Below are 18,990 nucleotides of genomic sequence, written 5' to 3'. Positions count from 1 at the left end.
TCGAATTTCAAATACTGCTGAACTTGTACAAAGACATAAATTAAAAAAAGAGAGACGAACAGACTATAATACAGGTTGTTGTATGATACAAAATATTTGCTATGCTGCATTTTGAAATGATGCATAAAAAAAAAAAAAAAAGAGAGAAAATATTGACACTAGGACAACAGCAAATATACCCCTGAGATTATCGAATATAATAATCCTCGTACGTATGCAAGACGCAGCGTTTCTGCTCTTGAAACGAGAATCGTTTGCGTGACTGAAAGCTTGAAGGCACAAATAAATCCCAAGGTGACTCAGAGCCCCGGGACTTTACACTGCACGGGCGCCGGCTCCGTCCCAATCCACCTGCACCTCAGACACGAGTCGGGTTGGTGAGTACCAAGAATTCAGTTTACTGTGATTGAAAAGCAGGGTTTGAGACGGGAGCGTAGTTTATAAAGAAGGAAACGAGCAGGAGTAAGAGTTTAACTACAGTTTTCTTTTTTATAAAGGCAGTGATATGAAGTTTGAAGGCCACTATATCCCAAGTGATCTAAGAATGAGGAGGTCAGGTCAAGGTGATTTTACATGAAATGTGTAGATTTTAAAGATGATTCTAGACTTGGCATTAGCATCATTTTCAGCTAAAAAAAAAAAAAAAAGTTTGACATGCAATCGACTTGGCTAGTTTCTGGTTGAATGGTTTGGCCCCCTAAAATAAGCCCCACCCCCTATGGGAAAAATGTTGCTAAAATCCTTCAATCTCATGATTTGTATTTGTTTGGCAACACACTGACCTTCAGCTTAATAAACCAGGGTTAAAAGGGTTAACCTATTTAAAAAAAAAAGATAAAATAATCTCCTGGTCACTTGGTGAACATGAGTCTCGGATTTAAAGGCGATCAATTGAGTCATCAAGTAGATCAAAGTAATCAAAGAAAAGATAAAAAAAAACATTCCAATGCGATGCACAACTGGAAGTAGCGTGATATTTCGTTTTCTGTGATATTCTAATCTCTCCATCATATTGTTCTACCCCGACATACTGTTTATACATATATTCATTTATATGTATATATATATATATATTTCTGAATAACATTGATTATATTAAAACAAGACTTTTTTTTCCCCGCCAAAAGGTTACTATGCACAATATATAAATCTTACAAGACTATACAAGATTTGAGACACTGATCATCAAAGATACATCCAAGCATTCGACGCGTTACCTTTGGTTTGAAGGTTAGTGTATGATAAATATAAGAACGATGAAATCAAATGGACATGCGGCACCCAGTTTGCACACGATCTTACCATGATGATGGGATGGATACAAAAAAATCTTTTTTCAAGTTTTCAACACTTTCACACCATTTTCACAAGTGTGACACAAACCCCGAGTTGCACGACACGGATATCAGAATATTTCTCAGGAAAAAGGGGGCAAGCTGGGGAAGAGTTTAAGTAGTCTCTCGTTCAATGTGTCTTTTTTTCTTCTTTTTTTTCTTCTTCTTCACTGCTACAACTCGGACGCCAAGCCACAACTCTCTGAAAGGGGATTGCAGAGTGGCAGGCGGAGAGAAAGAATCTTCTCCTTCACTCCTTATCTCTTATTACTTCCTGCTTTTTTTTTTCCCCTCCTTTCTGCCCAGCAAGGGGGCAAAAATAGCCGAGTAGGAACACGGCGCTCCACCTGCAGACACATGCCCTCCAGACAAAATAAACAAAAAAAGAGCCTAGAACCTCTTCTTTTCCTTTTGGCACCTTGATTCTTACTCTTTCTCTCGCTTTAGGTCACTCGCTGTCCGTCTCCAACTCTGTGTCGGACCACTCGACGGGCGCGAGGCGTCCTGTTTGTTGTGCGTACTCTATCACGGCTCTGTAGCAGAAGTAATACTGGTCCCACGTCTGGATGCTAAAGGCACGCTGAGTGCGCATGTGCCGCACCGTCTGCTTCACGTCCACCGTCCCGATGTCCTCGAGGCGTGAGAGACAAATGTCCAGCGTGCAGAACGTACCTGAGAAAGACATGCGGAGTGAATTATGTATAGATAAAAAAAATATATATATATAGTTAATGAATTAAGATGCACTCTTCCTCTGGAATGTATATAAACCTACCTGTCCTTCCGATTCCAGCACTGCAGTGCACGACTATGGGTGGGCCTCCGGGAGGTCCCGTCCAATCAGGAAATATCGCCCGCAATGCCAGTTCCTGCCTCTGCTTCACCTCTGCCCGGAAATCCAACATGGCCGACGCCGATTTTGGAACGCCAAAATCCGGCCAGCTCATGTACAGGTAATGAGACACCTCTCTACACTCACCAGTCTGTGTGTGTGTGTGTGTGTGTGTGTGTGTGTGTGTGTGTGTGTGTGTGAGAGAGAGAAAGAGAAAAGGTTTATTCCACTTGAACAGGGTTTCTGCAGGTTTCACCGAGTCGAATTTAAGACCTTTTAAAAACCATTACGATGAAATTTGAGACAATATCACGACATTAAAAACACACATGCACATGCACACTAACACAAATAAAAATATATAGTATCACTAAACTTGCACTTGGCCATAGCTAAAAAAAATTTTTGAATTAGTTTGATCGATCTGAAAGAGATTTGCGCTACTAACAGAAAGCTGATTGGCTGTTGCACGTTGGTCTCATTTGCAGTTGTAATACAGCGAATTTTATTTGGACCAGCGAAAGAAAGAACTACAACACCAGGGAAACAGCCTCAGGGGGCATTTCAGTGAGCGCTGCACGGACAGTGGAAAATTGAAACCCGTTTAAAATGATAAACAGTGAATTTAAGACTCGGAGGAAACACAGTGATGTGACTAAACTAACAGTAATATCCTGATCCCAGGTCAGGACTAAATGCCTGTGTTCCCTCACTAACCTTTCCTAGACACTTTTTTTTATTTACATTTCTGTGTTTCTCAAATTATGATCCAAATTCATAGATTAACTCCTTAATTCATAGTCACTATGTACAGCTACACACTACAGAGAGCACAAACCAACACACAAATGCTTACAACATAAAGCCTGAAGGAGGAGGTACACAAACGAGCACATATACATACCTGACTGTTATAGAGCTCCAGATGCGAAAGTTTAAAATCCTGAAACATCTCGATGTGAACGTTTCTCACTAGGAAGTACCCATACTCCTCTGTGCGACCTGCTTCCAGGGGCCAGTACTGTCCACACTTCACTCTGCCTCGCTCCACAACTCTGAGAGAGAATTGAAACTGACCTGAATACTTCTTATTCATTAAGGTCTTTCTCCGTGTTGTTGGAAATGTAACGTGTGAAAAGTGGAAAGGAAGATGAGGGTTGTTTCGGGCAATGTTTACCTCGTTGTCATGACTATGATTAAAACCACTTGCTCCCATACCATTCGCCAAAAATCGCCATATGTTTTCGGCAGAGGCCCTGAAACATAGATGGAAACAAAAACCTGACCCTTAGTGAAAAAAAAACAATCGCTTTAATGTTCACCATTAATTACATTATATAATATATGTTCACATCATGAGCCAGAAATCTCATCACTAAGCTTCATCAAGATCACTATCAGGATAAGATCTGCATATAATAATGTTGGCTTTCAAGCAATTAAAAGGTAATTTATTTCCTGAAAAACATATAAGTGTAATTATCACTTATATACCTGAAGATTTCAGCAAAGCCTAGTTTTTTAGTGAAGTGGAAGCTCAGTGGCTAAGATCCTGGGTTACTGCTTGAAAGGTCGGGGGTTCAAGCCCCAGTATTGCCCAGCTGTCACTCTGAGGTCCTTGAGCCGGGCCCCTTAACCTTCCGAGTTAACAAATTCTATTTCTTTTTTAAAAGTCGTAAAGAAGTTCAGACTTCCTTTCTTACCTTGAGTGGCGATGTACGCATTCGTCATCTTGTAGCCATCCATGAAACTAGCATTGATGTAGTCTGATGTCTGGAGGAAAAAAGGACTAAGCAGTTGAAGAATACCATATTATATACAATTCTAGTAAATATTAATAAAGTAGTAAACTAGTAAATAAATATTCTAGTAAATACATTTCTAGTTTTCTCAGTATGTATATTTCAGGGAAAAACAGTTCTTTTTGATTGAAAACTGTTACTGAAAATTAAATATTTGATTCCAATACACTAAACGCTGAAGAAGCTGCTCACCTCATCGTCGTCATCGGTCAGTGGACAAAGTCGGACACGGGATTCGTCCAGACAGAGCACGTCACTGTAGCGGTTTTTGACCTGGTTAGCTGGTTTCCTTATTAGACACACATCAAAAGGTTATTTGAGATGTTTAAACGTCTCCAACAGTCTGCTGAAAATCTGAGAATATATATTTTGCCAGGCAATGGCCAGAGTTCTACTACACTTATCACTACCCTTCTACTACACTCATCAGTACCCTTTTACTACACTCATCAGTACCCTTTTACTACACTCATCACTACCCCTCTAATACACTCATCACTAACCCTCTATTACACTTATCACTACCCTTAATCACTACCCCTCTGTTACACTCATCACTACCCTTAATCACTACCCCTCTATTACACTCATCACTACCCTTAATCACTACCTCTCTAATACACTCATCACTAACCCTCTATTACACTCATCACTACCCTTAATCACTACCTCTCTAATACACTCATCACTACCTCTTTATTACACTCATCACTACCCTTAACCACTACCTCTCTAATACACTCATCACTACCCCTCTATTACACTCATCACTACCCTTAATCACTACCCCTCTATCATCACTACCCTTTATCACTACCTCTCTATTACACTCATCACTACCCTTAATCACTACCTCTCTAATACACTCATCACTACCCCTCTATTACACTCATCACTACCCTTAATCACTACCCCTCCAATACACTCATCACTACCTCTCTATTACACTCATCACTACCCTTAATCACTACCTCTCTAATACACTCATCACTACCCCTCTATTACACTCATTACTACCCTTAATCACTACCCCTCTATTACACTCATCACTACCCTTAATCACTACCCCTCTATTACACTCATCACTACCCTTAATCACTACCCCTCTATTACACTCATCACTACCCCTCTATTACACTCATCACTACCCCTAATCACTACCCCTCTATTACACTCATCACTACCCTTAATCACTTCCTCTCTAATACACTCATCTCTACCCTTAATCACTTCCTCTCTAATACACTCATCACTACCCTTAATCACTACCCCTCTAAATACACTCATCACTACCTCTCTATTACACTCATCACTACCTCTCTAATACACTCATCACTACCCCTCTATTACACTCATCACTACCCTTAATCACTACCCCTCTATAATCACTACCCTTTATCACTACCTCTCTATTACACTCATCACTACCCTTAATCACTACCTCTCTAATACACTCATCACTACCCCTCTATTACACTCATCACTACCCTTAATCACTTCCTCTCTAATACACTCATCAATACCCTTAATCACTACCCCTCTAAATAAACTCATCACTACCCTTTATCACTACCCCTCTATTACACTCATCACTACCCTTAATCACTACCCCTCTATTACACTCATCACTACCCTTAATCACTTCCTCTCTAATACACTCATCACTACCCTTAATCACTTCCTCTCTAATACACTCATCACTACCCTTAATCACTACCTCTCTAATACACTCATCACTACCCTTAATCACTACCTCTCTAATACACTCATCACTACCTCTCTATTACACTCATCACTACCCTTAATCACTACCTCTCTAATACACTCATCACTACCCCTCTATTACACTCATCACTACCCTTAATCACTACCTCTCTAATACACTCATCACTACCCCTCTATTACACTCATCACTACCCTTAATCACTACCTCTCTAATACACTCATCACTACCCCTCTATTACACTCATCACTACCCTTAATGACTACCCCTCTATTACACTCATCACTACCCTAATCACTACCCCTCTATTACACTCATCACTACCCTTAATCACTACCCCTCTATCATCACTACCCTTTATCACTACCTCTCTATTACACTCATCACTACCCTTAATCACTACCTCTCTAATACACTCATCACTACCCCTCTATCATCACTACCCTTTATCACTACCTCTCTAATACACTCATCACTACCCTTAATCACTACCTCTCTAATACACTCATCACTACCCCTCTATTACACTCATTACTACCCTTAATCACTACCCCTCTATCATCACTACCCTTAATCACTACCTCTCTAATACACTCATCACTACCCCTCTATTACACTCATTACTACCCTTAATCACTACCCCTCTATCATCACTACCCTTAATCACTACCTCTCTAATACACTCATCACTACCCTTAATCACTACCCCTCTATCACACTCATCACTACCCCTCTATTACACTCATTACTACCCTTAATCACTACCCCTCTATCATCACTACCCTTAATCACTACCTCTCTAATACACTCATCACTACCCCTCTATTACACTCATTACTACCCTTAATCACTACCCCTCTATCATCACTACCCTTAATCACTACCTCTCTAATACACTCATCACTACCCCTAATCACTACCCCTCTATTACACTCATCACTACCCTTAATCACTTCCTCTCTATTACACTCATCACTACCCTTAATCACTTCCTCTCTAATACACTCATCAATACCCTTAATCACTACCCCTCTAAATAAACTCATCACTACCCTTTATCACTACCCCTCTATTACACTCATCACTACCCTTAATCACTACCCCTCTATTACACTCATCACTACCCTTAATCACTTCCTCTCTAATACACTCATCACTACCCTTAATCACTTCCTCTCTAATACACTCATCACTACCCTTAATCACTACCCCTCCAAATACACTCATCACTACCCTTAATCAATACCCCTCTATTACACTCATCACTACCCTTTATCACTACCTCTCTAATACACTCATCAATACCCTTAATCACTACCCCTCTAAATAAACTCATCACTACCCTTAATCACTACCTCTCTATTACACTCATCACTACCCTTAATCACTACCCCTCTATTACACTCATCACTACCCTTAATCACTACCTCTCTAATACACTCATCACTACCCTTAATCACTTCCTCTCTAATACACTCATCACTACCCTTAATCACTACCTCTCTAATACACTCATCACTACCCTTAATCACTTCCTCTCTAATACACTCATCACTACCCTTAATCACTACCTCTCTAATACACTCATCACTACCCTTAATCACTTCCTCTCTAATACACTCATCACTACCCTTAATCACTACCTCTCTAATACACTCATCACTACCCTTAATCACTTCCTCTCTAATACACTCATCACTACCCTTAATCACTACCTCTCTATTACACTCATCACTACCCTTAATCACTACCTCTCTAATACACTCATCACTACCCTTAATCACTTCCTCTCTAATACACTCATCACTACCCTTAATCACTACCTCTCTAATACACTCATCACTACCCTTAATCACTTCCTCTCTAATACACTCATCACTACCCTTAATCACTACCTCTCTATTACACTCATCACTACCCTTAATCACTTCCTCTCTAATACACTCATCACTACCCTTAATCACTTCCTCTCTAATACACTCATCACTACCCTTAATCACTTCCTCTCGAATACACTCATCACTACCCTTAATCACTACCCCTCTAAATACACTCATCACTACCCTTAATCACTACCCCTCTAAATAAACTCATCACTACCCTTTATCACTACCCCTCTATTACACTCATCTCTACCCTTAATCACTACCCCTCTATTACACTCATCACTACCCTTAATCACTTCCTCTCTAATACACTCATCACTACCCTTAATCACTTCCTCTCTAATACACTCATCACTACCCTTAATCACTTCCTCTCTAATACACTCATCACTACCCTTAATCACTACCCCTCTAAATACACTCATCACTACCCTTAATCACTACCCCTCTATTACACTCATCACTACCCTTAATCACTTCCTCTCTAATACACTCATCACTACCCTTAATCACTTCCTCTCTAATACACTCATCACTACCCTTAATCACTTCCTCTCTAATACACTCATCACTACCCTTAATCACTTCCTCTCTAATACACTCATCACTACCCCTCTATTACACTCATCACTACCCTTAATCACTACCTCTCTAATACACTCATCACTACCCTTAATCACTACCCCTCTATTACACTCATCACTACCCTTAATCACTACCTCTCTAATACACTCATCACTACCCTTAATCACTACCCCTCTATTACACTCATCACTACCCTTAATCAATACCCCTCTAATTGACTAATCACTACCCTTAATCACTACCCCTCTATTACACTCATCATTACCCTTCTACTACACTAATCACTACCCTTTATCACTACCCCTCTAATACACTCACCACTACCCTTCTACTACACTCATCACTACCCTTCTAATACACTCATCATTACCCTTCTACTACACTCATCACTACCCCTAAACTACACTCACCACTACCCTTAATCACTACCCCTCTAATTGACTCATCACTACCCTTAATCACTACCCCTCTATTACACTCATCATTACCCTTCTACTACACTAATCACTACCCTTTATCACTACCCCTCTAATACACTCACCACTACCCTTCTACTACACTCATCACTACCCTTCTAATACACTCATCATTACCCTTCTACTACACTCATCACTACCCCTAAACTACACTCACCACTACCCTTAATCACTACCCCTCTAATTGACTCATCACTACCCTTAATCACTAGCCCTTTAATACACTCATCATTACCCTTCTACTATACTCATCACTACCCTTTTACTACATTCATCCCCACTCTTCATCACTACCCCTCTAATACACTCATAATTACCCTTCTGATACACTCATCACCACCCTTCATCACTACCCATCTAATCAATTCATTCATCCTTACTTTGAATAATCGAAGGTTCCAGCAGGTGGCTCTTTCCGAATCTCCTCGTACTCCTCGTAGATGCCTTTCTTCTTTTTGGTTTTGACATGCTGCACCAGCTCCTGCACCATCATGCCCCCTGGTTCGGCCGTGTGTACCGATGCCGTTCCAATTGGCCAGCTTGTCTCGTGGGCTGGGCTGCGTGACAGGGGTGTCGGCCTCGACGACTTCTGAGGAAGGGGTGGGACTCCATCTCTTGCTTCCTCTTCCTTGCCAAGAAAGTCGTCTTCCTGCTCTGCGCCATTGCCGTCTCTCCGGCAGTCGTTCATGCCTTCCTTCGGCGCTGACTGTGTTTCTGTGTTGTGTTTGTGGTGCAGTGGCGTGTCTGGGGGCGTGTCCGACTGAGGGGGTGGAGCTTGACGGCCGTTAGCGATGTTGGCATTCGAGCTGAGCGGCGTCAGACCATTCCAGTGGGTGTGCCGGTGGTTCTGAGGATTAGCGTTGCCGTCGTCAAGGCTGTTCCCAATTAAGGTGGCACCGGGGTTGGCGTTGGCCGTCTGGTTTTGATCCTGGCAGTAGGAGTGCAGCAGGCCGTCCAGACAGTCCGTGTTACCATCAGTGGAGTTGTTCAGGGTGGAATTAACACATGACTGGATCCAGGCCATGTGACTGTACTGTGACGTGCCACCCAGGTGCTCCGGGAGCGAGCTGACCGGGATGTAATTAGCCAGTTCATGAGCTTTTACTGTACACACCTAAGACAAAGATAAATACACATCAACCACAAGGCCATGCTTGATGATTTTAGCATTAATACACAATTTTAGCATAACATTAAATAATAATGTATTAATTAACTTCCAACAGATATTACAGTAAAGACTAGTTTCCCAAAACCTACTGTAGGGAGATTTATATTTACTGCATCACATAGGGGATACAAACTACTGTAAATGATTGACTTTTTGTAAGGGTTTAGAAAAAAAAGAGAGACAGATTGATAAAACAATTAGAATAATTAATTAACTAGTTTTCTATTCTGTTTACTCACTTGAATATATTTCAAACTGTTACTAATGTTGCTGAAGATCCTTTATGCTAAAACATTTTGATCTGTGTTATAAATGAAATATTAAAATAATACCTACCCTCTCTCTGAGTTTCTCCCGCACGAAAAGACGCAGAACAGCGAACGGAGCTCGAAACCAAAGTGGCGATGACACGATGAACACGCACTTTAACCTGGCAGGAAATGCTCCCTAGATGAAACAGATGCAGGATGTCAGAACTGGTGATAAAACAATGCAGGTAAATTTCTGTTTGTGGGACAGAGGTGTGATAGCGGCACGTCAACACCAGGACACTTACTTTGAGGAGGTTTAAAATTTTGACACAGAGTTCGTAGTCGAAGTTAGCGTAGGTGGAGTTTGTCATGTCGTAGATGAATATTAAACCATCTCTCTGAGTCTGAAGGCTACAAACAGGAGAAAGGCAGAAGGGTTAATGAAGAAGGCTGGCGATAATCGGTTCCAGCAACAAAAAAAGATGTATTTGTTGGTGTTCAGGCTGAGAGGTGCTAGAAAGCTTTTTCAAGAACAGCAGTCCTGAATAAAAACATAAATAAGTTTAGAAATACCTAAAAAAAAAAAAAACACCAGTGTGCAACTTCAACACCGATTTATATTTATTAGTGGTGCAACGGATCACGAAAGTCACAGTTCGGATCAGTTTTTGAATCACGGATCGGATAATTTTTTGGCTCATATATAATTTCTTTCCATTTATCACAAGTTACAGCAACGAAATGCTCCTACATGCGATTTGAATGATTTGGGGGGCTTTTCAAGTTCTTCTGCTCCCCCTATAGCTGATGTTGTTGACTGATTAACACGTCCCGTTCACGTGACACGTCTGCTCTGTGCAGTTATGGAAAAAAATTTTAAGAGAAAAAAACTCTCATTCTGCGATTAATTACAATTAATCCGCAAGTTACAAAAATTAGCAATTAATCCATTTTTCACGTGAGCGCAGAACTGCGAGTTGTGATCGGTACAGATCAGGGATCAAAAGCGGTCCGTTGCACCCCTAATATCTAATGAAGTGTTTCTGCCTCTACCTCTCTATGGCTTTGTCCAGCTGATAGATAATGGCCTGAAGAACAGCCTTGTGGGAAGTGACCTCAGGACGGTGGAGACGGGCAGTGAAAAGTGCCAAGGCTGCACCTTTAGCGTCACGCCCTGGCTGTAGGAGGACACACACACACACACACACACACACACACACACACACACACACACACACTTATAAACATTGGAACATACTGCAGGGATTTACTCATAATGCACATGACCTGGAAAGATGAACACCAGAGAGTAGAGTGTGAACTGAGCGCACACTTCTACTGTAGAAAGGATTCCCCTTCAGTTGTATTTTCAGCTTCACCCAAATGTTGGGGAGGTTTACTATCTAGCTTGAAGGACCAATTGTAAGGAAGTTTCACTATCTGGTGTATGCTGATGAAAAGATTGTACTCACCCCAGCGTGTCAGTAAAAGCACGATACAAGATCCAGAACACTCAAACTTTACTGGGTTTAGGATTTGATTGTGTGTGTGGTGTGATTCTAGCTGATGTTCGGTAGGTTGCGCGATGTCGAATGACCAACGGCTGTTCTGGCTGTTTACGCTCTTGGTGGAGAACAATGCACTGTGATGTCACAGTGGTAACTTAAATGGTAAACTGTGAATCTCCATCCTGTATAAGCTGACTGGCTTCGTCAAACTCTGGGGCCAAAGTGAGTAATCGGCTTGTAGTGGATACGGGTTTACCAGTTCGTATTCCTTTGGAAAGCTGCCTTGTTGAATGTTACGGAAGAGGAGATGCTCTGCTATCACATAGTCCTTAGCTCTAGGTAAACTAGATTGATTTGAGTCACTTTGAAGGTTTTTAACTGTGGCTTCAACAAGGTCTTTCCAGGAACTGTAGTAACTGGGATCTAAGGAATTTGATGTTCGAGTGACACCACATAATACACTGGTTCTCCTTTCCACTTTATCTTAGGGGGTTTTTAACGGATGACATAACTGGCCACTCTGATTCGGCTTGAAGTAAGAAAGGTGGGCTTTGACTTTCCACTTTTTCCACATCTCTTTATTATACGCAACTGCCTTCACAGAATCCTTTGCCAACTGCCGTTCTGTGCTTCTTAAATTGGGCATAACAGAGTCCTTGGAGGTACAGAGTTGAGGCATGTTAGCTTTCCTTAACAGCAGTGTTGCATTGCGATTTACTTCATCTACCATCACTCTGGTCGTTCTGGTTTGTATCAGGTCCATGTTGCAAGTACCTTCAATTGATCTAGAAGACCCAAACCTGTATTACTGTGCACAAACCCAGCTTCATAAAGATAAAGTACCTGACTTTACTAACACCATCATGGCTTAATCAACACACATCTCCACAAGCGCTTTCCAAAATCTAATCTTTCCAGAAGAGTGGAGTTTTTTTATAACAGCCAATGGGGATGAAATGTACATGTAGGTGTAGGATGTTTAAAAAGTACATATGAATCGCATGGTCAGGTGTCCACAGGTCCACACAGTGCATGTCAATTCCCTTAATAACATTGTATGAAAACAATTTGACAAATAGCTCAGAAATAATCACATAATTCTTTGCAAGTGACTCACCAGGACAGTAAATTTTCCACTTAGTAGCTCAGTCCTCAAAGGTTCTTCATTGGGATTAATATTGTAGATACCTTCCTTTATCCTAGTATACTGAAGATAAATAATGTCACACACACACACACACACACACACACACACACACACACACACACACACACACACACACACACACACACCAGTTAAAAGTATTTAGAGTTGGTGCAAAGATTGTATGTGAAAACACTAAGATCATATCAGACCCTCAACCTATTTACACGCCTGTAAATAAATTCTGGAACAATTACAGACATGTTGGAGCAGCGTTTTTTTCCGTCTTGGAATTTTTTTAATATCCAATTTTAGACCGGCTGGCAGCTCATTGTTTGGCCCAAAATAAACGGCGGGATTAAATTACTCCGAGCAGCCAGAGCTCTACCCTGAACGCCACCATTCACAGAATTCACGGCGAGTCCGTGGCGCTGGGAGAAACGTCAGCCATTTTAGGATTTAGGAAGCAATTCGGGCTGCGGAATCCCATGAAAAGATTCGTAATGGTATTTTGGTAATCTTTTGGCTCGGCATCCCAATAAACCGGATGTGTATTAGCTACGATGCGATCTCCAGTACCGGGACGGTTATCGTTTTACTTTTTTTCTTTCAATCAACAAAACTGATTAGATAGCAGTTTTATTATCAGAACAAACAAAGGGGCAGATAGGAGACAAATGACTGAACCGTGTTTACTTATACCTTTATATTTGTCTATCGCGATTCTCAATCCTGATTATTAATGGATGACTTTTCTATAGCAGCAGCTTGAAGAGAAACTTGATAAGGGTTTTTATTTTTAAATCAAACCAACAATACATATGAAACTATGGCTAGCATTAGGACCGTGTGTTTGGTGTGAAACTGCACTGCTGCACAGAGTGAACCACTAATTATACTCTTGTATTACACTCCCATCAGGGACGCAACTCTATACTCCGGCCTGTAGACCGATACTGCGAGTACAGATTACCTTGTAAGCCTGGAAGAGGTCTATGGCTCTGGAGACGTCGAACTTCCGTGCCATTAGGAACTTGACGGCAGTGATCTGGCTGACGAGGGTGGCGTTCTGCGACTGTTCCCGACATCTTAATTTAGCCAGGAACTCCTCCACCACCTGACACACACACACACATATATAAGTGCTGTCAACATGAATGCATTAACGCAAATCCATTTTAATGGCACTAATTTTATTAACGCGCGATTAACGCAGCTCGCATTCCTGTTTGGAACTAGGAAACCCAAACCTATTCGAGCATGACAATGCACCTGTGCACAAAGCCAGCTCCATAAAGATCTGCTTTAGAAGGTTTGGAGTGGAAGATCTCCTGCTGTAAAGCTCTAATCTCAACCCTACTGAGGACCTTCTGGTTGAATGTGAATTCACAGGCCTCCTCAGCTCACCTACATCACTAACTGACTTTACTAAAACTCTTGTAGCTGAATGAGCACAAACCTCCACACACACACGCCGAAATCTTGAAAGGGATGTCCAAAAAGCACATACCAATCTTATATTCGGGTGTACATAAACTTTTGCAAATAGTGTAAATCTCATACACGCTGCATTCACGTGTCCAAATTATGAAACTGTAAAAGACGAGCTTCTTCATACCGCCTTGAAATATACAGTAGAAGCCGGTGATTTGTTCTATAAACAGTATTTCCAAACTACCAACCAGAAAACACAATCGCATACGTCCAGCGAGATGTCCTGTAAGGAGAACATTTATGGAATGAGTCTCCAGTTATCACTCTGTAACAGTGTAACTCTTCCAACACTGGGACGTGACCAACCGAAACACATTGCGAGGAGTTCATTTCCGGTTCATGTAGTGATGTCGTGTGAAGTCACCGAGCTCGAAAAATAGAATTGTGACACAAATCATCTTCGGAACCAAAGAAAATTACATAGCATTCAAATCGAAATATCAGCACCGCTCACGTTTTCTTCAGATGTAAATAAATAAAAAATAGCGTACAATATATTATAAGGCAAACGAACCATACTGTGAAAAAAAAGAGTGAAAGGGAAAGTGTCGAAGCCTGTGGTAAAACCCGCTTTGTTTTATGGTTTAGAGACAAAAAGCATTGAAGGGGAAAGAAAGGATCTGGACATGCAGAGATGAAGATGCTGTGATTTTCAGTGGGGTTGACGAAGATGGACAGGATTATAAATGAGGTAGCAGCTCAACTTCTCATCATGGTTTCAAATCCCAGCACCTCCAAATCCCACCCCAACCTGCCTCTAATGGGCCCATGAGTGAGGCCCTTGGCCCTCAATTGCTCAGCTATACAACAATCGCATTTGCCAAATGGGAGCGTGCAGGCAGGATGTTTCAGAGTCAATGTGAGAGAGGTGTGATGAGATGGTTTGGCAGGAATGCTGAGGATGGAGCCAGGATGTGGTGAGGGAAGACATGCAGGTGGTTGCTTTGAAAGAGGAAAGAGTGATAAAAAAGACAGATGATCCTCTTTGGTGACTCCTAAAAGGCGCATCTTAAAGAAGGTGGCGACGTTTCTTCGGTAATAAATCTGTGATGGATTCGTCAACTCCTTGGAAATATCTAATCCAATCCAAATCTAATTAACTATCGGATCTGTACATCTATAATTCATCTTTCCCTGTTTTTCTATGAATAGTAGTGCATGACCAATGATCCCAAAGTGAATACATGAGCAGTTAAATAAATACCACACATATCGTAATGTATCGTTGAAGGGAATATCGGTCAGGAATCGAGTAAAATACCAAGCTTTTGTGCCACTGAACACAATAATCAGTCGAACAGCAGACATTATAGCGGTGTTATATGCGGTACATACGCGAGTATATTTCACTATAATACACTTAGCAGGAATGTGTTCAGGCTCCATCCCAATCCAACCGCTCTTTAAATGTGTAGTGTACTAGATAGTACTGATAGTACTAGATTGTGCTTTTGATGCTAGCGGTTAGCGAATCTAAATAGTGAGCATAAAGGCATTTGTAATTCAGGCTTCTAAACGAGCCTTGTAGTGGGCATGCTAAAAGGCTAGCTAGCTGCCTGTTAGCTGGTCCAGGTGTATTAAAAAAAACAGCGTCTAATGTTATTATTTATTACAGGAAGGGTAAAGTTTGCGTCTTTATTGGAGGCATGTTATAATCTGCATTTTTCCAGCATAATTTTTACAGATTATTTCTGAAATTATATACGACTGCTATTTTCCCAGGAGAGCATTGAGCCTTGTAGCATATGCTAACTGCCGAACACGGGCAGCTAGGCTAACGTTAGCGGATAGAAATCAGCAGCGGCACTATAAAAACAAAAACCTGTAGAGGAGAAAAAACAGACGCCGATCGGAGTAGGAAAGACCGCCGATCAAACGGCGAATGGAAGAAAGCATGCGACGGGGATAAAAAAAAAAAAAGAAAGTTAAGGTGTCTTACAACCTCTTCTTCGGTTGTCAGGGCTTCCGCCATCTTGAAGCCTGAGCAACGTTTACGGGCGCGCCCTCGAGTTGTCGTAAACGCGCTTTCCAGAGGCGTGAGCGCGCCGCTCACTCCCAGCTGAAGGTGCGCGCCTGAGGGCACGGCAATTGTATCTAATTCTATTCTATTCTAGTCTGGTCTAGTCTATTCTATTATAGTCTAGTCTATCCCAATTTGTTAAGCGCTCTCAACAATTGTCCCAAATCAGCTTTAAAGAGATAAAGAGGACCGTATACGTTCCTCATAATAGGCATTGGTTTGTTCTTTATAATTATCAGTTTATTCATTAATAATTGGCTACTGTGGGGAGGAATGTCGGGATGAATCAGGCAGACCTGAGAATGAGAGAGGGAGAAGGAGAGAAAAGGACACAAAAGGAGAGATAAAGGGAGGATTAAGGATTATTAAGTCTCCGTATTGTTATATCACATCATAATGTCAATATTTAACTATTATGTATAAATAATGTTCATTTCATTTCATCTTCTCCCGCAATTCGGGTCACGGGGGCAGCAGTCTAAGCAGATTCCCCAGACACTTCTCCGAGTCCAGGGATCGGGTTGTCAAGGCCCCCGCCTTTGACTGCTGCCCAATCCTCTCAGCACCGGTCCCTTACGGTCCCTCCTGCAGGTGGTGAACCCACGGGAAGGCGGCCCCACGTCGCTCCGACGTCACGGTCCTTGTTTTTGTTTTTGTTTTTCTCGTAAGGGTCCCCTGGAGCATAGAGGGTTAAGGGCCTTGTTCAAGGGCCCAAGAGTGGCAGCTTGGCGATACCGGGGCTTGAACCCCAGACCTTCCGATCGGCAACCCAGCGCCTTAACCGATGGTTACCACTCCCCCGTATAAATAATGTATTTTTCACATTTAAGCCGAGTGTAAAAAAAATCGCTATAGTCTAATGCACTGGTCCCCAACCACCAGGCCGCGGACTGGTTCCGGGCTTTAGATCATGAATCATTTAATCATATATTTATAATAGCGATATACCCACCCAGAATAGCCCTAATGGCGGTAATCGGCTTTGTGTAGTGATGTGTAGTGATTATTGGTGCACGTGGCCGGTTAGCTCAGTTGGTTAGAGCGTGGTGCTAATAACGCCAAGGTCGCGGGTTCGATCCCCGTACGGGCCAGACGCCATATTTTATTTTTGTCTTTAATTATTAAAAAAAACATTAAATGGAGATGATATTTAATCTATTCTGGGTTATTTAAAAAGGTTCACATGGCCAGAATTCTTGAAAACGATTTGGACATTTTCGTGCCAAATACACTCATTCCGGGTTTGTTTAGGTTTAGGAAAGTTTTTCGAGTTCGGCCCCTCATGACGTCATGGAGTCACGCCCATCAACATACATCATTTGGTTACCAATTTAGAATTGGATGAGTTTTTGTTGTCCTTGTGTTGGCAATGAGGAGGTAGAGGAAAACTGGCGAAAAAAAAAATCACTCAAGCATACCATCAACATAAACAACGTGTGTGTTTGGGAAGTAACATCTGGCATAAGTGATGGGAAAGAGCAGTAAAATGAAGGCATCTATTTAAGATTCAGAAAAATGGGAGGGATCAACACATCATTTGAAAATCTGTTTCTTCAATCCTGTATATTAGAAATTAACGCAATAATTTTCACTCCAATAATTTTCACTCCACATAGATGCCCCACACTTCAGTTCAGTTGGTGGCAGTAATGAACCAAATGCTGGTCAGTAAATAAATTGGCAATAAATTGAAAAGTTGCAGAAGCAAAAGAAGAAATGTTTCCGTAACGAGCAGTCAAAGCGTGTTTCAGTTTCAGACAGGGATTGGAGTTTATTTACAGTGACTTTCCTGAAGAAAATATCAGTGGTGCTTGATTGTGCAAAACCCGTCAGCGTACGCGATTCTCACCGGTGATACGAGCTTTTCTATACGTCACACGTCCGGATTTGCCACGTTAATGATCGGAAGAGGCTGGGCAAGTGATGTCTCGTGACGTCACGAAATTACGGCCTGCTGACTTTCCCCGCACTGCTGAGCCTTATGACGTACACTTGTGAAACAGCCGTGTGCGTGCAGCAGCTGGGTAATTATCTCAATTATAAAACTGAGCCTACTCGGTTTTATCTTTTATTATTTAATGAAAGAAATAAAGGCATCAAACTGTACTTAAATATAAAGTTTATATAATATATAATTGTATGTTTAGTCATAACACACTCCCATGTCTAATTAAAATGGTGTAAAAGCTGAAATAAATTCATGAGCATTTTTTGTATTGTTTGTTAATTTAGTCTAATCCCTAATTTAAAAGATTTCTGCACAGCACACTGTAGAGATGAGCATCATTAAGGGATTTTGAACACCTGAACAGAGGGTTGTGGCGCTGTTATACTGCCCCCTGCTGTTAATTCTAACGTAGTGCAAATGTACAGAGTGCAACGTGTACTACAATCCTTCAAGTTGATTTTTATTCTCATTAATCTATACTCAGTACCCCATAATGACAAAGTGAAACTGAATTTTTTATTTAAAAAAAACCCCTAATATTAGAGAAGGTCCTTAGTAAGAGAAGTAAATAAGAACCCAAAGGTCACTCTGAATGAGCTGAGATCCTATGGGCTTTATGGCAGAGTGGCTAGAGGGAAGTCACTCCTTAGTGCAAAAAAAAAAGAAAATAAATATTAGATAAAGAAAAATCGTACAAACAATAAGTAAGTCACATTGTATCTCAGACAACATGTGAAACTGATAGATGTATTATAGGCTTCTCCCCGTTGGCTAATGCTGGTGCTGATAAGCAGTAATCAGTGACCACAAAAATAC

General features: G+C 41.3%; 1 protein-coding gene across 4 annotated transcripts; it reads right to left on the bottom strand.

The window, feature by feature from the left end:
- Positions 1 to 109: 109 nt before the first annotated feature.
- ptpn9b (protein tyrosine phosphatase non-receptor type 9b) lies at positions 110 to 16,451 on the bottom strand. 4 transcript variants are annotated; one of them, XM_083532847.1, is made up of 13 exons: positions 16,146 to 16,451; positions 13,686 to 13,829; positions 12,686 to 12,775; positions 11,114 to 11,238; positions 10,366 to 10,471; positions 10,146 to 10,256; positions 9,019 to 9,752; positions 4,161 to 4,257; positions 3,870 to 3,939; positions 3,344 to 3,422; positions 3,071 to 3,221; positions 2,110 to 2,317; positions 110 to 2,006 (listed from the first exon to the last, which is right to left on the bottom strand). In XM_083532847.1, the coding sequence occupies exons 1-13, from the start codon at positions 16,176 to 16,178 to the stop codon at positions 1,783 to 1,785; spliced, it is 2,172 nt and encodes a 723-aa protein (XP_083388973.1). In that variant the 5' UTR covers positions 16,179 to 16,451; the 3' UTR covers positions 110 to 1,782. The 4 variants fall into 4 exon arrangements, with proteins under 4 accessions (XP_083388973.1, XP_083388972.1, XP_083388974.1 ...); XM_083532846.1 differs by having other exon boundaries at positions 16,029 to 16,297; XM_083532848.1 differs by having other exon boundaries at positions 16,149 to 16,297.
- Positions 16,452 to 18,990: the final 2,539 nt, after the last annotated feature.

Source organism: Silurus aristotelis, assembly GCF_946808225.1.
Source record: "Silurus aristotelis genome assembly, chromosome: 27".
NCBI classification, from domain to species: Eukaryota; Metazoa; Chordata; class Actinopteri; order Siluriformes; family Siluridae; genus Silurus; species Silurus aristotelis.
The sequence above is the reverse complement of the archived record's forward strand: the minus strand, read 5'-3'. Positions and strand labels throughout refer to the sequence as shown.

Excerpts from the sequence above, each read along its gene's own strand:
- ptpn9b (XM_083532846.1), bottom strand. The coding sequence starts at position 16,178 with ATGGCGGAAGCCCTGACAACCGAAGAAGAGGTTGTAAGACACCTTAAC. Across the intron at positions 10,472-11,113 it reads CTGGACAAAGCCATAGAGAG|CCTTCAGACTCAGAGAGATG; the intron begins GTAGAGGCAGAA and ends TCCTGTTTGTAG. Across the intron at positions 9,753-10,145 it reads GGGAGAAACTCAGAGAGAGG|GTGTGTACAGTAAAAGCTCA; the intron begins GTAGGTATTATT and ends TCTTTGTCTTAG.